Source organism: Lipotes vexillifer, unplaced genomic scaffold, assembly GCF_000442215.2.
Source record: "Lipotes vexillifer unplaced genomic scaffold, Lipotes_vexillifer_v1.1 scaffold848, whole genome shotgun sequence".
NCBI lineage: Eukaryota > Metazoa > Chordata > Mammalia > Artiodactyla > Lipotidae > Lipotes > Lipotes vexillifer.
The window spans coordinates 845925-873304 of NW_006790234.1; the positions used below are offsets into that span (position 1 = coordinate 845925).

Sequence of the window (27380 nt, forward strand, 5' to 3'; positions counted from 1 at the left end):
ATATATATATATATATATATATATATATATATAAATTTATATAAATATAAATGATACACGTTAATCATCCACATTTCACAAAATGCCACACCCACATCACAAGCTTCTTTCGGGGAACCAAGGATGTTTTTTTCTCTCCAGAAAACATGTTTCTCAATTATCTGGCAATTTAAAGACGTTTCCAAGGTCACCCATTCCCTTAGTCAAAGTTTTTGAACCACTTATTTGACCACAGGTCTCATCGTAAACAAAGAGTGAGAAAAAGACAAGGGTTCCAGGCTTGTGTCTGGCCTTGGAAAATCAAAGGATAAAATGTGATTTGCCTTTTGAAGAAGAAACATTACAAAACCTTTATTTTAAATACAAAGTCAAAATACATGGCTGTTTCTCAACCTTGAAAGACTTGCAAATGCAGCCTCATGAGTTACATCCAGCTCAAGACCTCGAAAGCCATTCTCGTCTATCCATGGCCTTGAGGGCGGTTTTCTCAGGTCAAAGACAATCTTTTAAATTGTCCAAGGTTATATTTCAATGACACAAATGCAGAGATGGGGCAGCCTAGCCTGCGTTACTGCATTAACTTCCATTTCGTCTTTTAGTCTTTAATGTTTTTAAGTTTACTGCAGCATCTTATAATCCTTTGTAAACTCATCCACATTTAAATACTGCTCTTCCATGAAATAAAGGATGACAACTTTACAGACAATGCACCATCACATTTTTTTTATTTCATTATCATCGAATTCCTGTTCCTGTCATCCTTGATTATTTCATAAAACTCTCAGTTGAACTGAGACATATAAAGTGGAAATGATTTTCAGTTCCCATTGCATTTTCAAAGTAAAACATGAAAATCTGAAGAGCTACAGCCCCACACATACACCCAAAAAAATGAAATTGTATATTTTTACATGCATTATTATTCAACAATTCCGCTGTAACTAAACTTCCTATTTAAAAGTCTGATTGAAGAGCCAGACTCTTAGGGAAAAAAAATACAAAAAGAATACATTTTATCCGGTTTAAAATTACCACGGCATATTTATTTTTAAATACAAAAAGCCTCTTCCTGGTCCCTTTTTCAAGTTTCTTTTGATCACTGACAGGCATTCAATTCAAATTTAACAACTTGGTCTGCTGGAGAGAAAATTACTCATCTAAAAATCTGATTCCAGGGACTTCCCTGGCGGTACAGTGGTCAAGACTCTGTGCTTCCACTGCAGGGGGCACAGGTTTGATCCCTGGTCAGGGAACTAAGATCCTGCATGCCGCGTGGCGCAGCCACAATAAATTAATTAATTAATAAAAATGTGATTCCATTAATTTAGCACAGAAATACAAAAGCCTTGAGAACAATGTATTCCTGCTTGTAGCATCTGTATTTTATTTTAAGTATACAGCTTTTTAAAATATAAGAACTTGAGAACTACTCATAGGAGGACAGAAGCAAACCCAGCATTTGTGAACAGCTAACCCTCCGTCTTGGGGAAGGAAGGCTGTCTAGTGCATGCAAGTGATGACATTCATAGCTTTTACACACTGTACAGACACAATCTTTGATTACACATATATTTGATAAAACAAGAAGACAGACCAGCTGTAGAGACATGTCCCATTTTCACAGCGTGAGAACAGCACAATCAACTATTGATTCTGCAGGACTCTGCACCAGCAACCCAGATCCTACGAGCTGTGCCCATGGCCCACTTTGGTCTCGCCCTCCGTAAGCACTGCCCGAAGTTCAGTTTCATTGGCTGTGGGACTTACTACTAAGTGCAGAACGTCTCCTGCTACTCACTTGGTTTTAAATTTTCTGAGCATGTTCCAACCGAAATGAAAAGGTGAGGCTACAAGCCCAGCGTGGACTAATGTGAGGAGCACGAGGCCCCCGGCCGCTGTGCAGTACGTGGTCAGAACCGTGTCCTCGCAGGGCAGGTAGCACTTGGCAAGGGCGTACTCTGTGGGCGTGACGCTGCCCTGGAGAATAAGCGAGACCGTTAGCTGCCGTGACAGCGCCAACCCATAGACCCAACCGAGGAAAGGCAGCCGCTGGGCGTGAGGCACCTGAGACCGAGGGCACAGCCTTTAGCCACCCCCCGCCCCCAAGCACTGGGTCCCAGTGTGCTGAGTGCACACGACCTGGAGCTGACCTCCACTGAATCTAGCCCCTGGCACGGGGGGTTCCTCTAAAACCTGGGGGGGCACATGGAAGAGGGGTTCAGAGAGGCCTGGAGACTTAGCATCAGTGGTCATCCAGGAACAAGCAGGACACGGCTGTTTTTCACGCCACTTGATGCTGAAATAAGCAACTGTTTCCAGAAATAGGTGTGCTGGGGGCATCTCAGTGGGCTTCTTTTTTCTTTTTTTTTGGTAGATGTTTTTGCTATGTGGAATGACAGTGGGGAACGTTCATTTACTTTGAATTTGAAAACAGGAGGTTTTCCCCATCTTGTTATGAAGTAAAAGCCCCTGACATGAAAGCACTGTGACCTGGATGCTGGACTCATGGGTCAAAGAAAGGAGCCGAAGCTTCAGGTCATCACTAATTAACATCTTTAATAAACGTGCAAGAGCTGTAGCATTTTTCTGTCAGAACAAATGGGCATGTTTGGAAAATAACACAAGATGACCCTGCTTCCTTAGAAAATGGAATAGGCAGAGCTGGTACCCAAGGGCACTGCAGGGACGCAGGATGAGACGCCTTGAGGTGTCCCTGCGCAGCCGCAACTGTCCCCGAGAGGTGTTCCTGCTGGTACGCCTGGGGGGTGGTGTTTACAGCTTCTGTGTATTTTCACAGATTGCAGCAATTCAGTAGTTGATCACTGTGTTGATTTAAATACGTATGAAAGCTTTGAGACGAAAATAAAGGTTCACGTACCATGATGAAACTGGGGTTGTTTCTGTTCCTCCAACTGAAAGATGGCACACTGACCTCCAGGACGCCAGCCCCGTGCAGGACCTCACAGGCACTGTGTGTGTGGCCACTGAGGACCAGGCGCGGCCGGAGCCACCACAGCAGCTGCAGTGACAGCAGAGGTGGGAAGAGTACAGCTGGGGCCCAGGGCCACCGCCACAGACACCACCCCGCGGCCACCTCCCAGTGGCTACCACGAAGCCCCCGCAGGTGGGCGGGCCCGCTTCCCTCGGCCCTGAAAATCCTTTGGGCTGTTTAGACTCCACCAAAAGTTGAGCTCAGGCTCTTAGGGAGAATCTATTCTTCTCATCCCAGATTTCATATTTTTAATTATATTTTCTCTTTATAAATATTTTTATAAATCTACTTCATAAATGTACTTATATTTTGCTTTGCATATTACATACACCATATAGTATATAAATATTCGTGTGAATATATACATACAGACACACACACTTAAGAAAGCACATTCTAATTAAGTCCCCAAAAACTTAACTCTTAAGTGTCATTCACCTTCCCAAATACGTGATGATAGGAAAACAGAATAAAGAATAGCTGAGAACATTATTAACTAGATCTTAGGGAACAGAAGTGGGTTTCCTGGGGAGGGGGCGGCGGGGAGAGGATGAAACAACTGTGCAGGCACTGCCTGTCCCACCCCGCGTCCCTGTGTCCCCAACGTCCCTGCGTCCCAGAGGCAGCAAACCTTCCTCGAGGCCTCCTGGGAGAGCGCGTCATAGCGCTCCTTGAAGGGGGTGTACTTCTCGTCGGGGGGTGCCGCGTCCTCCCCGGAGCAGTTGGCATCATTTCTCCGGTAAAGCGGGAAGTGCTGTCCAGGGTCAGAGAGGAGTCAGGGGACCATAAGACCCTGGACACTTCCTCCAAACACGGGCGGGGACCCCCTCACCTGCAGGAGGATGGGGGCCGAGGCCGGCAGCCGCTGCCCGTCTCCACACTCTTGGGGGCGATGCTCCTGCTGGTCAGAGGTCAGGCCCTTAACTCACACCCCCGCCTTCACTGGACGGTGGACGGTGGGGAGGGAAGGCGGGGAGGCCATGTCCTGGGGGTGGGAGGGTGTGGGGTCCTACCTCCCGGGAGCAGTTCAGCCAGTGAGAGATTTCCAGGAGCTCAGCCTCTGCTCCAGAGCAGATATCACAGCCGTCCCCTTCCAGTGCGACACTGTTAACCATCACGAAACTGAGGCAAGGGCAGGAGATCAGCCATGGGCCACCTGTGCTGTCCGCTGGCAACTGTGTCCCTGGGACACAGAAGCTACACACCCACGGGGAAGAAACCCCAGCACAGCTGGAAGTCTCAGCCCGGCTGTGCTGTGTCTGCAGGTGCAGACGATGCTAAGAGGACAAAACAGCATCTCTGGGCGAGTCCAAGACACGGTAAAGGCTTTTCCACCCTGAACGTGTGAAAGGTCCCAGGTGACCGCCACGCTGAGCATCTGACTTTGTGTGCCTGGATCTCGGCTGTAAAATGGGAGACGAAGACCCACCCACACACCCTGGCTCCCTTTGGAGATGACGTGAAATAAGACAACAGAGCAAAGCCTAAAACCCGGCGGGGGGTAGGGGTGCTGCAGAGCTAGCTGGGCCAGAGGAGCCCAAACTGGGATTGACAACAAGGCCAGCTGTGGTTCCCTGGGCCCCCTTCCCTCTAGTGCACTGTCAGAGACGCCCACTACATGTGCCTTCCTTTCCCACATGCACGTCCACCGGGCACGAAGAAAGTGCCTGACACTTAAAGAATTTAGAGATAAGAAGCCAATTAATCCAATGATCTGGGACATGACCATCGTGTTTAAACTTTCTTAAGGAAATTCAAGTTCTAGGGGTCTTCATAAGAATTCACAGATAATACTCACTTAATTCCTTTCCAAGAAAACAGCCTTTCAGGGTTGAAAACTTTCTCAAATCGTTTTATTTTGTATGTGTTCATCCTATGTTCAATTGTAAAAAGAAACAGTTTTCAGAACGAGCCATTTTAAGACATCTTAAGAAGTATCATGAACACAGAAAGTAACTTCCGGGACCTGAGGGCCCGACCGGCACCCTTCGTTCTGAGCTCCCATGGGCCCCAGGTGGGCGAGGTGCCACGCCCACTGCCCCACCACTGACCAGCCCAGGGCCTGGAGCCTGGGGCTAGCGGCTTTGTCCCCAGGGCCCCAGCTTCCTCACTGGTACAGTGGGTAAAGTAATAAAGAATCATCGGTAAAATAAGAGATTAAACGTACAGAAGTACAGTGCTTCTAACAGGCTGGCACGTCAGAAGCAGTGTGAACGTTAGCTAGTAAAGCCCAAATCATCTTGTTGTCTGATTCCCGAAGAAAACTGGCCATGAAATGTAAGTTTCAAGTTAGAATCACCCTAGGGCACATACAGATCAGCTGTGGGGCAGGCATATGATGTGCAGAACAGCAGTCCCGCCCGCGTGGAGCCCCGCCACCTGACCGCACAGGTAAGGCCCCCCAGGCTGGGCAGGCAGGAAGGCACAGCCGTGCGCAGGGGCCTCCTCTGACCACTCACTGGTAGTGGAAGCCGATGTCATGGTTGCCGGCCACGGCCCTCAACTGCACATGGGGCGGGTGTCGGAAGATCTTCCAGAAGCGCCCCACGTCGTCCACCCAAGCCTGCGGGGAGAAGCACCACCGCTGTGGCCCGGGAGCCTTCCCTGCCCTGTTTTGAGGGTGAGGAGGTCACTCCCGCCCAGATCAGACGTTCATAAAGCCATCGTGCGGAATTTCTAACATTCTTTTCCCAAAACTAACTTAATATTTTAACTATTTAATTTGATGCCAAATTTTAATGAAATGGTGTTATCTCCCCAAACCACCTGCTTCATACACCCACTACTTCAAGGTCACCTGACGGCCACGCACGGACCCCAGGCTGAGTGAGGATGCCCGCAGATCTGGGCATGTCCTAAGAACGGGCTCTGCAGAAACGTCAAGTACACTGTGTGTCCCCCCAGGATGAGGACCAGCAGCTCCCGTGGGGTCACACTCACTGGGGCTGGACAGTGGGGTAGGGCCCAATGAGACGTGGGGGAAAGACAAAGTCCAACAAATCTCTCAAGACTTTTCTGATTTTAACTGTTAAAGCTTGAGAATGATGCTTGTTTAGTTCTTATTTTTATTAAGCCTAAAAACATAAACTGGACAAACACTCCAGGCTGGACGATACCTAGTTGAATAGTAGTCAACTTTATCCTAAAAGTTTTAAATTTGGCCCAACCTAGGGAAATAAGCTGGATAGAGATTCCTTCAATACATTTACAAAGACTTTAACAAATAATACTTAAGGTTAGAATAACATAAAATTAGAAAAAGATAAAATGTTCCCTTTGATTTGCAAAACCAACATCTATATCCAACCTCACTTTATAACTAGTTGCTTTTTACATACAGCATTTCCATTATTTCATAATTAGTTCTGCACTAGATCACAACAAACACTGCAACCCTATGAACACTGGGTTTCTGTCATACCTGGACCAAGACTTTCTTTGTACAGCTTAGGACCGTCCTGCAAAATTTCAATCAATTTTTAAAAATATCTTCCAGGGGACTTCCCTGGTGGTCCAGTTGGTTAAGACTACACTCCCAATGCAGGGGGCACGGGTTCGATCTCTGGTTAGGGAACTAAGATCCCACATGCTGCATGGCGCAGCCAAAAAAAAAAAAAAATCTTCCAAAATCATTAGTGACAGAACATTTTTAACTAAGCAGCAAGAACAGCTTTTTTTTTTTTCCCATTAATCCCAGGAATGTGGTAGGCAAAGCATTCTGACAGCCAAGGTGAGAAGGGCCTTTCTCTCTGGTTTGTGGAAAGGTTCACATCACCCGGTCTCGGGCCAGAGGGCAAAGGAACCTCCCACCAGGGCCTGGCTCCCTCCACCTTCCTCAGAGGAAGGAAAATGAGAGGAAAGCAAGTAACCTGTACATAGCACAATCTCATGATGTAGGCATTATATTTTAAGAGCCTAAAGTCAAGCTACGTTTCAGCATGTACTCTTGTAACTCCAGGGACAACTGAAACGCTTCCCTCTTGCTTACTTCTCCCCTTCCGAGAGCTTCATGGGAAGCGCCTAGCTAACCCAGGTGTCTCCTACACAGACAAACCTAAGATGAGCCGACCTAACTCACAACTGTCATTGACACAGAGCCCAAAGACCTCAGGACAGGCCACACACTGTTCATGTTGGAACCTCCGACCCACGGCCAGGGCTCCACGACCCCCTGGGCTTCCTATGCTGGACCTCAGCACAGGGCCAGGGTGCCAGGGTTGCAGGGTCCCACCTGGGAGGAGCTCCACTTCCCTTCGTCAAAGACGTCTCCCAGGATGAAGACGACTTCAGGCTGCAGCAGCCACAGTGTGGTCTGGAAGGCTCGCTCCATCTGCCACTCCCTGGAGGCCAAGAGGAAAGGAAGGGTCAATCCACTTCTCGGGCAGAGAGCTACATCCAGCAGATGGTCTGATGGGCCATTTAAAATGTGAACTAAAAGGTCCCCGCTCCTTCTTTCATGGCCCCCCCCTTGCTTGGGAGAGCCAGGGTCCCCACCTGCTTCACTGAGGGGGCAAAGGCACCAGGGGACCATCAGGCTGCCCCTCCCACCACCGCAAGGACTGCCTCCCTGGGTGGGACCCTCAGACCAGCCCCACCCTGCACGTGAAGCTGTCCCTCCTTCACCAGAGCCAGGGGCCTGGGAGGCCTGGATGCAGCTTCCAAAGATGCCAATGCCGACGGACACACAGAGGAGATGCAGCACAGGGCTTCTTGGGGGAGACAAGAGACACAGCCCAGCATCAGAACTCCCGGAGGAAGATGACCGCTCAGAGCCTCGGGTCTGCAGCCCATCAGGCCACAGCCCAACACGGCGCCCCCCAGCAACCCGTGGTCGCCTCGCCAATGCTGCCTACTGCCTCTGATTCCTGGTTTCTCTGTGGTCAACGAGACAGTGAAACCTGCTTTCACGGATAGTCACGGGATAAAGCGGGCGGGCACGGCGCCCACACTGGTGGGGCTTCAAATCGGCAGCGCCTGCCCTGCCTCCAGCTCCCTGGCCAACTCCGACTCCACCACTGTCCTGAGATCCCAGCTCCTCTCCCCTCCCAAAGCGGGCGTTACGTCTGGTGCACAATAGAGGGGACGGTAACTGTCCATCAAGGGAGACTGAGGCCAAGAAACCTCTCTGCGTGGCCACCGCTTCACCCAGGACGCCTCACAAATACACATCTTGGTTTGGCCTGATTTACTGTTATTCACACTGGCGAGGAAAGCGTGTAGAAGCAGCAGCAAGAGGACAGGGCAGGCTGCTCGTGGGACTGCTCATAAACAAGGCTCCCAGGTGAGGCCCAAACACAGAACCCAGGCCTCACCTAGCCCTGGTCTAGCTCATGCCTCCTGGGGTTTAAAACTCTGAGGAAGAAGGCACAGCAGCCCCGCCGTCCATCCCACCTCCTTCACCCACCCTGGGGACATCCCAAGCACTGGAGGACATTCCCACCCACAGGAGTAAAGGCCTGTCCAGGGAGGCACAAATGAAGCCATGGTGACGAAAAGGTGCCAGGGACAGGGCCACCAGGCCAGGAATTGCCTTCATGCCATCAAGCACAAAGGCCAAAGGGTGGAAGAAACCCAGTGTCCGGGAACAGATGACAGATAAACAGAATGTGGTCCGTCTAGACAGCAGAGTAAAACTCAGCCTCAAAAAGGAAGGAGATCCTGCTACCTGCCACCACACGGATGGACCTGGAGGACGTTCCACTCAGTGAATCAAGTCAGACACAAAAGGACAAACACTTACTGTGGGACCCACTTACTGAGGGACACAGAGCAGTCAAGTTGCTGTAGACAGAAGTAGATGGTGGGGAACCGGGGGCTGGGGGAGGGGAGGGGAAGTCAGTGTTTAGTGGGGACAGTGTCTCAGCTGGGGAAGATGATGAGGTTCTGGGCATGGATGGGGTGACAGCTGGACAGTGCTGTGAATGTGCTTAATGCCACCAAGCTGTGCACTTAAAAATGGTTAAGATGGTAAATTTTACATAATTTGCATTTTACCACAGTTAAAAATAACATTTCTAGGAACTTCCCTGGTGGCGCAATGGTTAAGAATCCGCCTCCCAATGCAGGGGATGCGGGTTTGATCCCTGGTCAGGGAACTAGATCCCACATGCGTGCCACAACTAAGAGTTCGCATGCCACAACTAAGGAGCCCGTGAGACGCAACTAAGGAACTGGTGAGCCACAAATAAGGAGGCCATGAGCCGCAACTAAGGAGCACACATGTTGCAACTAAAGGAGCCAGTGAGCCGCAACTAAGGAGCCCATGAGCCACAACTAAGGAACCCACCTGCCACAACTAAGACCCAGCGCAACCAAAAATAAATAAATAATTAGTTTAAAAAAAATTTTTTTTTAAATAACATTTTTAAAAGCCTTCCAATGAGAAAACAAACCAAGCCAAGCAGGTCTAAGCTTTCCCCAGGGAAACAACCACAAATCTGCTCCTCCTCCAGTCTCCCAGAGGGGCAAACCCAAGGGCTCAAAATTTCACACCAGAGAGGTGAGAGGGAGAGGGAGACCCCTCTGCAGACCTCGTTCACATGGCCTGTGAGGTTTCCCGTATGAATCCACTTGCAGACGGGGAGACAAAGGAGCTCAGAGGCCTGATAACTAGTTCAGAGCCACAGGACTCAGACCCACGCCCGACTCACAATCCTGGGTCCTTGTACGTAACAGACACTCAGTAAATAGTAAGTTAAAGGAAAAGCCAAATGCCCCAAACGTCCTTCTTTGAGGAGAAAATAACAAACACGTTCCTAAAGCCATGAGGCCCAACCCGTGGGGAGAGGCCGACAAGCCTCCAGCCTACAGACCTACAGAAAACCCTCCGTAATTTTTTTTTTTTTTTTTTTTTGCGTTACGCGGGCCTCTCACTGTTGTGGCCTCTCCCCCTGCGGAGCACAGGCTCCGAACACGCAGGCTCAGCGGCCATGGCTCACGGGCCCAGCCGCTCCGCGGCATGTGGGATCTTCCCGGACCGGGGCACGAACCCGTGTCCCCTGCATCGGCAGGCGGACTCTCAACCACTGCACCACCAGGGAAGCCCAACCCTCCGTAATTTGTCCAGCCCCTACCTCCGTAATTTGTCCAGCCAGTGGCCTCTCACAGCCCCGAGCAGGTGGGTGTCAGCCAAGAACATGGCCCTGAGCACAGGCTCAGGGGTCCCGAGTGCACCGGCATCCGCGGGAGTTTTCACTGCAGGCCAACTGCACCGGAAGATCACTAGGTAATAGATTAGAAATTCACAAAAGAGAAGCACAGCAAAGACGATGGCCGTGAGTCTCAGCAGCACCAAGCCCCTCCTCTTCAGTGGATGGAGGTGCTGCCTCCCGGACCCCAGCCCGGTCGAGGTTATGTCCTCTGCAGCCATGTCCCTGCCTGGGGGTGCAGCAGCCAAGTCAAATCCACGAGACTTCCCACAAGGAAACCAGACTCCTGGCCAGGTGCGGCTGGCGCTGGTGTCTTAGCTGAGTACCTGCAGGGAAAGGAAGAGGACCGGGTGATGTGTGTCCCTTAACAAGCCACTGTCACTAGCCCTCCATTAAGAACTAGCAAGTTCCAGAACCCTATCACCTTCCCAGATAAACAGGACTGTCCTGTACTTTCACAAGGACGACCCACCATGTGACTTACAGATAAGGGAAAACAGTGGCCTCCTAGGCGGTCTCTACACCTCCACATGACAGGATAGCGCTACTAGAATGATCTTCCCACCAAGATGACAAAGTTTTATTACTACTTTAGAAATCATGAGATGGAGGGAGTTTAAGGTGCGAGACATAACAGGAAAAGTCAACAATTAGCAAGCAGGTGCCACTTGGCTCCCAAAAGGATGCCCCACCTACCTCCACAAAAATCAACAGGCCGTAGCCCCAAGTAACAGTGTTGCCTTTGGTGTGAATTCTCCACTTTTCTACACAGCTCTTCCACAAAAGAAGTAGACATTCACAGACAAGGTGTTTCCTCACTGGCTCAGGGTTGGGGTCTGATGCAGCCGCAGCCATGAACACTGCGTTGGGTTACACACATTCCCACAAACATGGGTTTTCACCTGCACATCAGCCTTAAACTCTAGATGGCCTTCCTTTATAAGACATTTATGTGCGGTTGTCTCTCTTCGGGAACCTTTCAAATGTTCACGGGTTCATCTGAATCGTAGATGAACTTTGCATCCATTTTTGACACATCTGACGAGAATGTTGATGAAAGGGTGGCCTGAGGTGGGTTTTGAGAGGCGGCCTTCCACTTTAGGTTCCTCCACTAGTGCTCAAGACCAGGATCCTACAACAGGTGGTGACCTGGAGGCCACAGAGAGCTCAGACTCGGGAGAAGCCCCAGAAGGCAGGGGGAGCTGTGGAGACACCCACCATGGATCTTAACTGAGCCAATAAATACAGAGAGTCCTTTCCAGGGAGGTGATTTTCTAGGGTGGATCTAGGAACCTTCATATGGTTGACAACCAAAGGGACAAGGACACTCAGTCTTTTAGGGCTTAAAACAATCGCCGCAAAGTCCGGCTTCCAGAATGTTCGCACCTGCACCTGTAAAAGCCCAGCCTACTCCACAGTGGGGTTTATAACACGCAACTCCTAAGACACGGAAAAACAGCAAAACCTCACCTAAAAACAAACAGGGGCAAATGTGTATGTTGAGCCATTAAACAAAAGCTTAAAACACAACCCAGCATTGAAAACACCAGAAACTGGTCAATGAGGAAGCCGGCTTGCGACGACTGAAATCATGCTGACGGCTGTGGGGCTGCACTGCTCAGGACTCACCTCCACAGGCGGCTTTTTAGAAACGAGGAAATGACGGGCAGGTGCTTCCCACCTCCCCATCCCGTCCCGTGTCTGCCCACGAACCGCATTGTTTATAGTAAGTACCCGATGGGAGAGGGAGCAGGGCTCAAAGGCTAGATTTTAAACATGTCCCTTGGCTACACAGAGGTTACAGGCAGCCGCGCATGTGACCTGGGATCATGGAAGACGCACGACACACAACAGCTTTACCCCCAGGTCTGGGCCGTCGGTGATGGGAGCCAGCCCTTCCCCTCTGACCTGGACTGTCCTCCTCACCCGTTTTCTCTAAGGAGAGTGCAGAGTGGCTCTGAGGGTGGTAGTGCCGCCCCGTGACGTGTGGTCACCCCACGCGAACCTCTGCCCACGTGGCCAGCGCTTCCTCGGATGGCACGAGGAAGAGGAGCAAGTCCTTTTTGCTGCCGTGCACTCGTCACGGTCACACCTCAGGTGTGGACAACCATCAGTGTGACTCGGGGCACGGACTCTCTGCTCGCTGATAAAAGAGGGAAAAGCGAAGGGACTCGAAGGAGTTAACGAACCCTCTCAACACCATCAGCCTCCTCAGCCTGGACTCATTCAAATGTACCAAAACCGCTTGCTCTCACTGTCCCATTTTCTTTCAAAGTCCTAGAATCTCCTAAAATCCTGAAAGCCAAGGCCAAAACAGCAGCTGAACTTGCTAGACCCTAATGTCCCCAACCATGAGGATGAGAGGGAGGGAGCCCCAGCCCTGGGTCTGGTCTGAAGCCTTCCGTCAGCAGCCTTTGCTCTGTGGGTCCCAGTTTCCCAACGAGAAAACCCTAAGGACAAGTTAAATGGCTCCTCCACGCCCACTGCTCCGTCAGAGAACCTTGCTCCCCACGGCATGGTGACATAGACCTGGGAGCACAGGGAGGTCACACCCCGGGGGAGGACACAAGAGCACAAGGACAAGCAGAGACACGGTGGGTTTGCACCGTGGGCACGGGGGACCCCCTCCCAGCCCACCCTATGCCCCACAGCTGTCAGCTTAGATAAGGGCCCAGGCAAACGGGTCAGAGGGCACAAGCCGAGCCCTGGCCCTTCCTCAGGCTTCCGTGTTCTTTCTGCCATAAACAAACCAACCAGAGGGCTTATAAGGAAGGAGGGAGGGAAGGGGAAGAAAGGAAAGAAGGGGGGCAGCAGGCAAGCCAGAGGCTGTTGAAACACATTTTCTGGAGAAAACCCCAATACCACGTGAACCTGGTATAATGTGATCATTAAAAAAATAGAACTCACCATCAGAGTGAAAACCATATTTGACAGCTTCTTACACCAAATCTTTCAAACAGAATTACTTTTGCTCAAAGCTTGGAAACTGCTTTTCTTCCTCTTTCCAAAACTCACTGTACCATCCATCAAGGTCGTGTTCCCAAAGCTGTCTGCAACGTCATGGCCACAGCCCACGCCCTTGACCTTCTGAAGTGAAGGCAGTGTTTAGGGCTGACACGGTGGGGGAACCAGGCCAGGCACGGCTCTGAGCCCCACGCCAGGGGCCCAGACGTCACTTCCACCACGGCTGCTTCCTACGGCCCTCTGCTGGCTCCCAGCCTGCGGCCGGCCTCAGGGACCTGGCTGCTGCTCACTTCCTGGCCTGGCTCGAGGGAACCTGCAGCCATGGGCAACCAATCACCACCCCGCGGTCGGCGGGGCAGGAAAGAGCGAGACGGAGCAGCCCTGGCTCTTTTTCCGGTGTTGCATCCTCCGTCAGATCTGTAAGAATCGGCCACAGCTCTGCCGGGGGACCTCGGCAAGTCCCCGACCCTCCCTGGGCCTCGCGGGGTCACAGCACCTGCCCCCACTGCACCCGTGGAGATTAACAGAAATGTTCACAGAAGTGTTTTTTTTTTTTTTAAAGTAAGTCTTTCTATTGTTGACAGTAAAATTAACCAACAGTCGATCTAAGGAAAAAATGGAAGATTTTATTCAAGCCAACCTGGGAGATGCTCTTTTGTTTCTGAGACAAAGGGTCACACATCAAATGTATCACTGACAGTTTACACAATCCAGACCTGCATGTGCGAGCAGTGAGTGGTGGGCCGTCACAGTCCCTTACAAGTTGAAGAAGGAAGGCCACCCCATAAGGAGCTGTGACCCTTGATGAGGTGAAGAAGGAAGGCCCTCTCTGAGGGCTGGTCAGTGCAGGTGCACAGCACACACTAAAGTGGGGATGAGGCCCAAATGGGCAGAGAAAAATTTTGTATCTAAGGTTTGCTCGTCTTGCCATAAAATATGAATTCTATTTCATCCCTATGAGGCAGGCTTCTCAGGACAAGATTAGAGTCAAGCTCACACCCTGAGGGATTCCCGCAGGCTCGGTCAGTGGAACCCAGCAGGTCCAGGGAAGGAGGGCCAGTGACCAGAGGGTCTGGGAGCCATGGCCGCCGGGCTGACCCTGCTTCTCCATTCATTCACTACGTGGTGCTTCTAACGCTTCACACCTGAAGCCCCCAGACCCTTGCCTCACTAAAAGTAAACCTTATGTTTTATCTCAACCATAATAAAAACCAGTGACTTAAGATCCCCACAGCTGTTAGGGAACCACTGACTGAAACCGCCTGCCCTGCCCAGGGAGGATAATGACCGCTTGCATGATTTATCTTACAACAGGAGGTCCTGATAAGGAACACAAACTGACAAACAAGCTACCAACAGCCAGAAGAATTAGAGAGAACCCAAAAGAAGGCAGGAGACGCCAGCCTACAATATGTCCTGCCAACCTCTCAGAAACCCTCACACTGGAAACCATCTTGACTGAGATGCCTGCACTGCCAGGAATTGGACCAAATACAGGCACAAGCAAAATGACTGGCCATAGATGACCTGGCAAGCTAAACCCATTACCATAAACCCTGAGACTACAAGCATGTGGCAGAGCAGGTCTCCTGGGTTCCCTTTCCCTGCTGCTCTCCACCTGGGTGCCCCTTCCCACGAAAGTAAAGTCTTCTGCTTCATCAGTACATGTGTCTCCTTGGACAATTCATTTCTGAGTATTAAAGACCCCACCCTTGGGCCCTGGAAGGGGTTCCCCTTCTGGTAACACAGCCACAGCTTGAACCACCAACTGCTACTGTCCCTTTCACGTCCAGGCTCTCACAGGTGAATGGAGAGAAAACGTGTCCTTTCCTAGACTAAGCGACAGGGGGTCTGGTCCCTCCCAGGCCCAGATGCCACCGTCCCCTCCTGCCTGATCAATAAACATACGAAAAAGATGTGTTTATCCATCTGTATCACCAGCCTGTAAGAGGAGGAAGTGGGAGGTTCTGATAAAGACTATATTCCATGTGTTGTCTTCTTGGGATTAATGATGAATAATTCTGTCCATATTAGAAGCTTTCCTCTGCGTTAGGTTTGGGCTCAAAAGACAAAATTAATAAAATGTTATTGTTTTCATTCCCCAAGTTCAATTTGTCACGTTTTATTAAGCTCATCAAATTTAACCCAGCAGGGCTTCCCTGGTGGCGCAGTGGTTGAGAGTCCGCCTGCCGATGCAGGGGACACGGGTTCGTGCCCCGGTCCGGGAGGATCCCACATGCCGCGGAGCGGCTGGGCCCGTGAGCCATAGCCTCTGAGCCTGCGCGTCCGGAGCCTGTGCTCCGCAACGGGAGAGACCACAGCAGTGAAAGGCCCATGCACCACAAAAAAAAAAAAAAAAAAAAAAAAATTTAACCCAGCAGGAAAGCCATACAGGCTCCCGACACAGCTCAGTCTGGCCTCGGATGAAGGGGCAGACTCACAGGTCTAGGACCCCTCCTGGCTTATCTACATGTAAGAGGCCCTGCTGACCCCTACAGGGCTGAATCTTAGTATTTTGATTTCTACTACACACACACTTATTCTTGACAACACAGACGACAACAGTACAAAAACATCTCAGTAACATCTACTGAAATGGAGCAGGACCCTATGGGGCCCACTCCAGTACAAGGCCTTTCTGTGTGCCCCGTTTCTCATTTGTGGAAAATAGGCTTCACTCAACCTCGTTGACCTTTCCTGAGTCCCAAAGGGCAGATTCAAACAGTTACTAATCAGGAAAGGGAAGGAATGCAGAGACAAGGAAGTAACAGTCAAGAAACAATAGTGCAGCCTTGGGGCAGGGTCCTCAAGATACAAGTAATAATGACTTTGAGCTCTTCTGCAGAACTAAGGCTCCCACACAGGTGGAGGAAGGCAACTTCAGGCTGAGCACAAGATTCCTGGAGCCCCGCCCTGCTACCTCACCACCAACCAAACAGAAGAAAGCCACACACCCTGCACCCTCCCCCCAAATTTTGCCTATAAAAACTTTTCTCTGAAAAACCATGGGGAGTTTGGGGTTTTAGAGCACGAGCCACTTGTCCTCCTTGTATTGGCGCCTTTCCAATAAATACCCCATTTTCCTTCACCACAATCTGGTGTCAGTAGATTAGACCCAAGTTTGGTTCGATAACACTACTATCCCAGAATTTTTCAAAAAGCTAGAAGACTCATCACTGGTTTATAAAATCAGGTTGGTGGTTTCTGCCAAATTTTTAAAAATAAAATAGAATAAAAACAGAAAAGACAAGCCTGTAGGGCACACTGTGGAGGAAAGGCAGAGTAAAGTTTGAGCTCCGTTTTTCTGTACACGTGCCTGTGTGCACTGGTCATGACATCAACAATACTTCCTACTGCACTAGGCTCTCCGCTCCCTGCACAGGAACCCAGCCCATTTATCTTCATGTCCCCCCTCTCATGCCCACTTGGTGCCTGCAAACAGTAGGTGCTCAATTAATGTGTGTGGACTTAATGGCTTACGTTTAGTTTTATTTATTTTCCTGGGCATTTTAGAATTACAAACACACAGCGTGGCTGTTTCAGTCCATCATCTCTCTTTAAATGCACAACAGTCTACCCTCATCACAGACACAAGAGGGAAAAGGACAGAGGCTGTTCCTGCTCCTCTGAGTGGGAGCCAGGCGGGAACGTAAAGACTGGCAAATGAGTGCCCAAACTGTCCTCTCACCAGCCCCAGTGTGGGACTCAAACAGAGGAAGAGCCCGGGCAGCTCTCTGGTTGGTAGGAAGTGATGACAGTCTTCCCCAGCCTCTTTGGAGAAAACACTTTCTTCTAAAAGGGAAGGACACAGAAGCGCTTGGAGCTCCTGGGGTCTCCCCTAATGTCTGGGGCCCGGGTGATCCCAACAGCCGGGGAAGCCCACACCCCAGTGTGTTATTTCCCAGCAAGTGACCTCACGCAAGTCACTCAAAACAAAACAAATAACAGGACAGGATGGTTATTATCAAAAACAAAACAAAACAAACAGAAAATAACAAGTGCTGACGAAGATGTGGAGCAATTGGAATCCTTGTGCACTACTGGTGGGAATGTAAAATGGTGCAGCCACTGTGGAAAACAGTATGGGGGTTCCCCCCCAAATTACAAATAGAACTATATGATCCAGCAATCCCACTTCTGGGTACATACCCAAAAGTATTGAAAGAACAGACTCAGATATTTGTACACTAATTTCACTGCAGTACGTTTCACAACAGCCAAAAGGTGGAAGCAACCCAAGTGTCCACTGGTGGATGAATCATGAATAAACAAAATGTTGCATGAACATCTAATTAGAATGGAATATTATTCAACCCTTAAAAAAGGAAAGAAATTCTGACACAGGCCACAACATGGATGAACCCTGAAGACAGTATGCTGAGTGAAATAAGCCAGACACACAACAACAAATACTGTACGATCTCACTTATATGAGGGCCCTTGGACTTCCCTGGTGGCTCAGTGGTTAAGAATCCGCCTGCCAATGCAAGGGACACGGGTTTGAGCCCTGGTCCGGGAAGATCCCACATGCCATGGAGCAACTAAGCCCGTGTGCCACAACTACTGAGCCTGGGCTCTAGAGTCCACGAGGCACAACTACTGAGCTCACGTGCCACAACTACTGAAGCCCGCACGCCTAGAGCCCAGGCTCTGCAAAAGAAGCCACTGCAATAAGAAGCCTGCCCACCGCAGCGAAGAGTAGCCCCCGCTCAACGCAATTAGAGAAAGCCTGTGCACAGCAACAAAGACCCAACGCAGCCAAAAATAAATAACCAAATAAGTCTATATATGAGGTCCCTACAGAAATCAATTCCACAGAGACAGAAGTGGGATGGTGGGTGCCAAGGCCTGGGGTGGGGGGAATGCAGAGTTATTATTTAATGGATGTTGAGTTTCCATTTGGGAAGAGGAAACAGCTCTGAAAATGGATGGTGGTGATGGTTGCAGAACAATGTGAATGTACTTAATGCCACTGCACCGTGCACTTAAAAACGGTAAAATTTATGTTATGTAGGTTTTGCCACAATTTTTTTTAAAAAGAAGACAAACACACGCACACAGAAGTTAACAATGTCCTATAACAAGGGCTTCCTTTTAGATTTAAATTCACTACTTTTATATTTAAAAAAAGAAGAAAAAGTGTTGGGAGACTGGATTCAGGGGAATATCACTGGGTCATCTTCTCACCTTTTAACGACAGAGACCGGTATGAAGGTTGGCTTGTGCTCCCCAAAATCAGAGCGCCTCTACCTGAAATAAAACACAAACTGTGTGCTTTGTGGCATAACAATCTTTCATTCATTAACTATAGTTAAAGCGGAAAACGCATCACCTCCTAGAGGGCACAGTGGCTGCTGCCTCCTGTCCACAAGGAACCCGAGCCACGCTGAAAGTAAAAGACACCGAGAACCACACAGCTAACGACCTAACGACCGACATTAGTTACCGGCTGAGAACAGTTCTTTTAAGTTGTAGTATAAATACTTACACATAAAACACGCATACAAGATTGCTCTGTATGGCCCAACACACAACAATAGTAGCTGCAGTCCATCACTGGGAGTAAAATATTTCATCCATTGACTGATTTTTAACTTCAAAGCTATCACTGAATAGCTAACTTCCCTCCCCCCCAAAATTAGCATTAAAACATGTTTAATACTTGTCCATTAATGTTAAATTCATTATTACCACAATGTCATCAGTGGCTGTTTGCATGTTAAATTTTCCATCTTAAATTACATTTTAAAATAAGACGGGTTTTAAAAAATCTACAGCAGCAAACTAGGAAGGGAGCAGCCCCTACGATTTAATACATGGGCCTTAGGTAATGGTAATTTTCCAGCAAATAAATAATTTCCAGTATACCGTTTTCTCAAGAGGTAAACCTGCGTTCCTAAAAGGGCAAGGGGGCTGCAGCTCGCAGGGCCGGTAACAGCAACGAACGGAAGCACCGACGCCTCAGCGCGGAGGTGACACGGAGCCCGGCTGCCTGGCCCCCACCTGCCTGCGCAGCCGCCTGCTCCAGTCCCGGAGGCCCAGCCCCGCGCCGGCCTCTGGCCGCATACTCCCACCGCGGGTCCGCAGGGCGCGCCCCGTGCGTTCCCGCACCAGTCTCAGTGCGCCGGACGTCCCGAACCGGCCAGCGGCGGGACACTTGCTCAGCAACGGACCCAGCGGGCCGCGGGCGACGAGCGCGTGGGGCGGGGCCCGAGCGCCGTTGGGGCGCGGGAGGCGGGGCGTAGAGACGGGAGTGAAAGCGCGGGGCGGGGCGCACCGGGGGCGGGGCGCACCGGGGGCGGGGCGCACGACGTAGAGGTGCGCAGGGGCGGGGCGCGCAGGGCGGAGGGGCGGGGTGCACTGGAGGCGCGGGCCGGGGCCCTGGGGCGCGGGGCGCGGGGCGCGGGGCGCGGGGGGCGGGGGGCGGGGCGCGGGCCGGGGTGGGGCGCGGGGAGGGCACGCACACGGGGCGCTGGGCGGGGGCGCCTGTGGCTGGAGACGTTAGGGGCGCTGGGCAGGGGGCGCGCACGGCGGGGCGCGCGGTGCTGGGCCGGCTCTGGGCCCTTCCCCGGGCTCCCGCGGACGGTGGTTGTGCGGCCGCTCAAGTGCGTCCCCTTCTCTCCGGCTGCTGCGCCCCGGCACCGGGCCGCTTTCATCCACTTCTGCGGGGCCTGGCTCAGCGCCTTCAAGAAACGGGTGCGGAATAAGTGAGACAGACATCACAGTAACTGTTTATTTTGGATTTTCTTTAATTTTTTTTTTTATAACACTATAGCAGGGCGTGTTCTACTTTTCAGTATGCTTTCATATCATTACTTCAAATAATCCTCAAAATAACCCCGTAAATCAAGAGAAAGAATCACTGTGTCAAAAAAACAAACTGAAGCTCAGAGCAGTGGTTCAGAGTCTTCCAAACAACCAAGTCCGGTCCGTTTTTCAAATCTATGAGTACAGTGAATGTACTGAGATGTAATATAAGAAGTCGCATAGAAAACAATTAGCATAATTCCAGGTATATGTAAGTAAGCAGTAAGTGGTAATTATTATTATTATTAAAATATTGGAATATTTTCAAATATACCCAGATAAACAATTTTAACATCACCAAAACCGGCACAACTGGACTCTATATGAACAGTGAGTGATATGATGCAACAGGAGGTAAGCATCACCTCCAAAGTATTCTCACTAACCGGAAAAGTAAAGGAAAAAAAATGAAATCCGGTTATGCCTAGAACTACAAGCTTAAGGAAATACAGGGGCCAAAGAAACATGTTATGCTACACCAGCAGGAAGCGGTCAGCCGAACCCAGAATGTGGGGAGTCTACAGACCAAATGACCCAATTTCTTTATTCAACAAGTAGCATCACGACAAAAGGGAGGAGGGCAGGAGGAGGATCTGTTGTTGCAAATCAGACGGGAAACAAGGCAGCCAAATGCAGTTCCTGGCCCGGGTTGTGTCATGATTGGGACAAACTAACTTCGAAAAAAAAACCAAAAACACTTTTTAAAAGATTGGGAAACTTGGACATGGAATGAATACTAAAGAATGATACTAAAGAATTATTGGTAATTTTGCTATGATAATGCTCTTGAGGTCTTTTGTTTGGTTGGTGGGTTGGTTGGTTTTGGGTTTTTTGTCTTGTTTGGCTGCCCCACGCGGCATGTGGGATCTTAATTCCCCCACCAGGGATCAAACCCATGTCCCCTGCAGTGGAAGCTTGGAGTCCTAACCACTGGACCACCAGGGAATTCCCCTGTATTTTTTTAAGATTAGAGAATTATACTAAAATACTTATAGGTAAATTATATGATTTCTGGAATTTTCTTTAGTACTCCAGAAAAAAAAATTGACGGTAGGGAAATAGGAGAATAACCACTATTGGCAAAATGTTGCTAATGCTGAAGCAAGGAGATGGGTGTATGGCACAGTGTTTGGCAGAATAATGGCCCCCAAAGATGTCCATTCCACGTCTCCCGACCTGTGAACAGGTTTCCTTACGTGGCAAAAGAGACTCCGCAGATGTGTTGAAGGTTAAAGGGCCATTTATCCATTAGGTGCTGTGAACTGAGTGAGTAGATACCAGATCCAAACCCCATAGATGATGCTTAGGGCAAAACGATCTGACAAGTTATTCCCACAAACCCCCCAAATGTCAGGGGAGTGAGGATGAACCAGAGATCGCTACAAGACCAGGTGACATCAGTGTAGATGCAGGTAGAAACAGGAACAGTAAAGAATCTAATGGACCTGATGACAGGGAACCCCAAATAGCATCAGGTTCCGCAGGAAGCATGGAGAGGAGAGCAGCTGAAAACAGGAAGGATTTTTCTTCGTCCAGCGGCAAGGGGCCCACGGGTGAGCCTGAGGGGCTGGAGAAATTCTTCTTCTGGAACAAGACCCCACATGGAGGGGGACTCCCAGGGTGGGATGAGAATTTTCAGGACATGGACGAGAGAATGGAGGAAAGAAGTGCAGATAAAACTGGGAAAGAGGGAATTGCAGAAGGCAAGCTCTCACACGTTAGCCCGGCGATGACAGCAACAGAAGGTGTTGCGAAAGCTCTTTGAACGCTGCTCCTTTTGGATGTTCAGAAGTAAATTCAGGAATGAGCGTTAGGGAAGAAGTGAGGTCAAAAGTTAGCAAAGTTATCATCAGAAAAAAGAGAACAGCAAATAGAATAACATTCCTGACGACGATGAAAGCATGCCACAGAAACATACCCACAAAACAGACCAAAACTGTCACCTACTATTTCAGAACAAACTAAAGACATTCAGAGAATGAGAGACAATGTAAATCAGAATCAGGAGAAATTAGAAATAAAAGAAAAAAATTAAGAAATAAAGACTGAACTAAAGGAATGAAAGGAACTTAACAAACAGCACCTTAAGAGAAATGGAAAGTGAAAAGGAGAAAATCTTTATAAATTTTAAAAAAATGAAGAAAGACAAATGAGTATAAGAGAGGCTGACAAATATTGAGGACAGCCAAGAGCAACCAACGGATAACATGAGTCCCAGAAGATAAAAGCAACGTGAGAGAACAGTTCTAAAACCTGCAATTCAAGGAAACGTTCCTGAAATAAAAAATAGGCATACTTGAAACATATCGAAGGCAAACACTACGTACCTGAGGCTATGAATTCAGAATGTTCATCACCAAGACATATTCTAGTAAAATTATTGGGTTTTCAATAAAAACGAAAAGAAAATATCTTTGGGCATCCAGGCAAAAACAGCAAGTGACTTAGGAGGGAATAGGATTTAGGTTATCATCAAACTCTGACAGTGTGCTTTATGCCACAAGAGACCAAAGTACACGTACTTAAGATTTTGTAAGGAAAGAAAATGTGAGCCATGAATTTCAAGTATTAAGGTCATAGACCACTGTTATCAACATGCAGGAATTCAGAGAATTCAGTTCCCGTGATTTCTCCCAGAAAACAATCTTCAGACCATCAGAATGACTAGGGAGAGACATTGCTGTAAAGACCAGAGGTGAACATCAAAGTCACAGTGTCATTTGAACTAAGACCAAGTTAGGGTTAAAAGAGAGAGTGGTATGTAATAGCTATACGCTCTGACAAGATAGATGTACAGCTTTTTTTTTTAATGGCGGAAGAATGGAGAACACAAATGCAGAGACAAATTCTTGTTTTCAGTAAGCATTATTGGTAGCAATATTATTTGTAGTGTCCTTCTAACACTCTTGCATGTATAAGAGGGGATAAAGCAGATTAGTAACTATGGGATATTCTATCAGTCCCTGATGAAAAATGATTATGATTCTTTCGTGACTTTTGCTCAGGATATTATTGGTTCTTTAATGTTTTCGAGATTCAGGGAAACTTTTCCTCTCTTAAGCTATCTATAATTTATCCAACTTGGTATATTATACTTTTATAAAGAGAAACAAAACAATCCAGAAGTAGACCCAGAGCTTCTAGGATTGGTTCATTGTGTTTCCAGTTCATATTAGACCCAGCGATTTTCTTAAATCCCTGCAGGTAGAACTAGCCGGAGCCATCGGTGTAGAAACACTGCCGTCACAAGCAGAGGAGAGCAAGGATTAAAGTACCTACAGTCGGAGCAGCTGGATGGAGCTTGGAAGAGCAACCAGTTGGAACCAAGCCGAGAAAGCAGTGGACCCCGCATCTACAGGGAAGGCCAGGTCGCGAAGGCTAGTGTCCACACCGCCACACGGGGGTGCTCCCAGGGCAGTGGAGAGGTCAGGGGCTCAGCACCTCTGCAGGCTGGATAGTGGTAAGAGAAACAACTGATATTGGCAACGAGACCAGGGCCAAGTTTTGAACCCCAAAGGCCAGGTCCCAGACTGCACCCTTGCTGTCCCTCTAGGCTGCAGAGGCCCCACCAGATAGGCTAGTGACAGGGTGTTCCCAGCCCAGCACTCAAGAACCACAAGGGCCCTGAGTTCCTGGGCAGGTGTCTTTCCTCAGAGCACATCACCATCGTCTGCCATGACTGGAGGTGGGGAGTTTGCCAACAGAAGGATATTCGTAGAGCTGTTTCACTCATGCTCCTTCTTCTGGACGCACAGCAGATTCTCCAGAAATGGTTTTTGTTAATTAGAAAAGGAGAGGGAAAGACAGACAGACGGAGAGAGGAGGAGGAGGAGGAATAAGAGTGGAAGGATTAAAGGAAGGAAAAAGGGAAAGAACTGAGAGACAGAAAACAAAAAGAAAGAAAGGGAGGAAGGAGGAAAGGGAGGGAGGGACATCATTCTGGTGGGAACACGTGTGCACACACACACACCCCACCCCCACTGTGATCAGCCTAAAGAAATCCGCTATTTTCAAAACTACACCTATTATCTTAGCCCTTCCTAGAGCATCCTTTAGGGTAAGAGCAGATAATGGCTGGGATAATTGCATGTTTTGGTTTAAATTATTTTTATCTCTTGGGTCAACTATACTTTGCTTTTCTCTGAAACATAATCTAAAAGACAGAGGGTCTCAAGGCAAATAATTGTCGGTCAGAAAAAAAAAAAATTGTCGGTCAAAAATAGTAAAGGAGATCAGGTCGTGAACTAACTAGATTGCAGCCAATTACTTCATGACCAGATGGAAGGACTATTAACGTCCCCAGCAGATGGCGCGAGCTGCCCTCTGCCGAGATGAGACTTCGCACCCTGGGCTCCATTTAGTGTCAAAATAGGTTTCCTCTTCACGTGATGGTCAAAACAGTAGCCCCTAACCAGGTAAGTTTGGGTTAGGAAAGAAATCGTTCAGCAGAATTCCAGGGGAAGCTGAGTAGGGAAGACAAAATCTGGAGGCTTTTACATTTATTTCTCACGTTAAACTGTTTAAAAACATGCACTGACCTCACCGATAATACTGTTCCATTCATATCATCTGGGGCTCTGAAAAAGTTAAGAATTCTTCCAAGACAGAGCTTTAAATTAAGTCACAAAGGACAACAAAGTACTAAGAATTAGGACATCTGAAAGTATTGTTATCTGGTAGGATAATTGGTGAAGAGCTCATAAATGAGGAAAGCTTTCCTGTAACAAATGAAAGATAAACCAATTCTGAAGGAAACCTCAGGACAGGGAACGTTGACTAGGGATTACTGGCATAAATCAACGTTTCTGCTGCTTCGCTGGTTACTTACATTCTGACCTCTGGACTGTGCGTTTTCAACGAGCGAGCACACAGCAGAATGGAAAGCATTTACCTCTCTGGACAAGAGGCAGGGAACATAACATGTTTTCTTTAGAATCATCCTCAAATCTGGGACAGAAAGTAGAGCTTTATTAATCAAGTTCTTAAACATCTGTCTTCACAAGTTTCCAGAGAAAGAGTTTGGAAGTTCAAGTCTATGACTAATTTCCAGTGAACAGTGGAGCCCCCAGCCCCTGCAGCCTCCCTTCCCGCCCATCCACCGATATTTTAACTCTCTGCAGCTGCTTTTGCTGTCAGCCCGCCATGAAAACTTTACTTTCCAAAGACATTTTAAATGTAAAAGTAATATGTTAACTGCAAGACGTTTGAAAACACTGAAAGGTGTAGAGGAGAAATTACCCACAATTGAGTAGACATTGGCTTGTATCCAGTTGTGGCAGCAAGATTTCGAGTCACGTGCTATGTTATGTCTGCTTCGACTGCTGTTAGCCTGTTTGATGGGGTCAGGGCGCCTGATTTGCTGGGATTGGAAGTCATGCATCAGGTGGATAAGAACACAGGTGTGTGCAGGGCGAATCTGCCCTCAAGGATTATAAACATGCCCTGTGGAAGTGTTTGAAAGAAGCAGATATTACATTCATAATTACAGCTTGAATTATCTACCGTAACTTGGTCAAGTTTAGAAATGCTGTTGTTTGGGGGAATTTAATCTGTCAAATGTATATACAAGCTGAGCATTGATTACAGAACTGTCTTCGGACTTGCTGACATTATCAGGCCATTGACTAGGTTAGCAAGACTCATAAACTGAACATAAAGCTTGAAGAACATTTGGTTTTGATTTTATAATTTTAGTTCATTAAGGACTGGTAAAAAAAAACACCAGCTTCTTTTCTTTTCTGAGCATAACGCCCCCTCCCCACCAAACACTCAATGGACAGGCCTCTGGCCACAGTTTCGAAAAGCAAAGGACATGCAGCTGCTCAAACCGCAGAAAAGGCCAAAGCTCTTTCTTCCTAAAGACCGTAGGATTTTTTTCTGATTAATACAATTTTGGGAATATTTATGTAACAGTAGTGTTTTCCAATGGGAGTTTTTCCACCCAAAAGGGCGTTTTGGGAGAGAGCGAGCGTTCCCTGTTCAGTTCCTGGAACAGCTCAGCGAGTTCTGCGGATTCTCACCGGCTTGTTTTTCTCTTCTCATCAGGCAAGGATGCAGCGTGCCCTCCCTGGCCCCCTCTGATTCTTCCCGTCCGGTTAAGGAAGGACTCATGACAGGGCCCCGGGGACAAGCCCTTTCCATGGTTCCCAGACTTCTGGATTCCAGACGCCAAGGACAGCTCAAAAAAAATTTTTTTTTTTTGGTGACCTACATAGATTTGTCAACCATTTATGTGGCCAAGTGAGAGGGAAAAGCAAAACAAAACCTGCCATCTCCCATCAGAATCATTTTATTACAGAAACCTTTTCTCACCCAAATGCAGAAAGGACATTACCTCAGCTAAAGACAATGTTTTGCATGGAATATACTTAGCTGGGTGAACATCTCCCGGGCTTGGCCGTATTACTGTCGTGTGGGTGTGACCATCTCTGTGGGCAAACTAGTGCCCAGCTTGGAATTTCGGCCCTAAGATCCAGCTGCACGTGGCCAGCCCTGCCCCCATCACACCCGCTTGGGGCTGGGCAACCTGTGCTCACATGGCCCAGCTCATCGCCCACTGCCTGTCACCCACGCCCAGCTCTGCTCCCCCTGTGGCCTCCCCTGGGACCAGCCTGGCTGCCTGGTCTCCTTGCCTGAGTCGGCAGAAGCATCAGCCTCATTCTCCTTAAAGCATCTGTGCCCCTTGATTAATGTGCCTTTCAAATGATTACTAAGTTAGCATTATTTTAGCCTCCACAGTTGTCACTGGGCCAGTCCTGAGCCCAAAGACATCACTTGAGCCCTTCCATTCTCCAGGGAGCAGAAAAAAGAAGGTCCTGCCTTTCCTGGGAGGAAACTTAGTAGGATTGGGCTGTTTCTACCATCTTTCCCAAAGAAAATGTGAAATAAAGACTTCCGCCCTATATAGAAGCACCTCCTAGTCTCAGACCACAAGCGTTTTCCGTGTGTTAATCATCTCATGCAGCGGTGGAGGCTTTTAGACACCCAGATATTCAAGCTTTCTGAAGAGCTACCCAATGCATTAGTTGACTAAATGGAAGTTATATGAGTTTTCTATAGACTGGGAAAGATTTCTTTTTTTAATTTGAGTCCAATATCCTTTACCTTCCTTTAAAGGCTTTCAATTTGTATGTGAATGTTTCATAGGACCTCTGATGATTAGAATATTGATAACCATAATTGGGCAAATACTTAAGACATATTCATTCAACAAATGTTTTTAAAGCACCTACTACGTGCCAACCACAGCACTGGCTTTGGAGATACAATAATGAAAACCCATTCTTTTCCTCAAGGGCTTAGGAATTTTAGTCCGGGGAGCAGACATGTCAACATAAAGAGAAGTGCTCAGGGCTTTCCTGGTTCCCTGGGCAGGTCCAGAGCAGCGTAAGGGAGCGGGCATCACCAGTTCCACCTGAGTGATGGGGAGCAGCTTCCCAGGGGCAGCAGACACTGGGGGGGGGGGGGGG

The 27380-nt window shown here is 48.6% G+C and overlaps 1 protein-coding gene across 1 annotated transcript; it reads right to left on the minus strand.

Moving 5' to 3' along the window:
* Positions 1–1794: 1794 nt before the first annotated feature.
* MPPE1 (metallophosphoesterase 1) lies at positions 1795–10361 on the minus strand. Its single transcript, XM_007463283.1, has 9 exons — positions 10066–10361; positions 7224–7332; positions 5452–5555; positions 4791–4865; positions 4006–4189; positions 3825–3890; positions 3624–3746; positions 2879–3019; positions 1795–1977 (listed from the first exon to the last, which is right to left on the minus strand). Exons 1-9 carry the CDS (start codon positions 10359–10361, stop codon positions 1795–1797), a joined length of 1281 nt encoding a protein of 426 aa, XP_007463345.1.
* Positions 10362–27380: the final 17019 nt, after the last annotated feature.

Excerpts from the sequence above, each read along its gene's own strand:
- MPPE1 (XM_007463283.1), bottom strand. The coding sequence starts at position 10,361 with ATGGCTGCAGAGGACATAACCTCGACCGGGCTGGGGTCCGGGAGGCAG. Across the intron at positions 7,333-10,065 it reads TGGCTGGACAAATTACGGAG|GGAGTGGCAGATGGAGCGAG; the intron begins GTAGGGGCTGGA and ends CTTGGCCTCCAG. Across the intron at positions 1,978-2,878 it reads ACAACCCCAGTTTCATCATG|GGCAGCGTCACGCCCACAGA; the intron begins GTACGTGAACCT and ends CTTATTCTCCAG.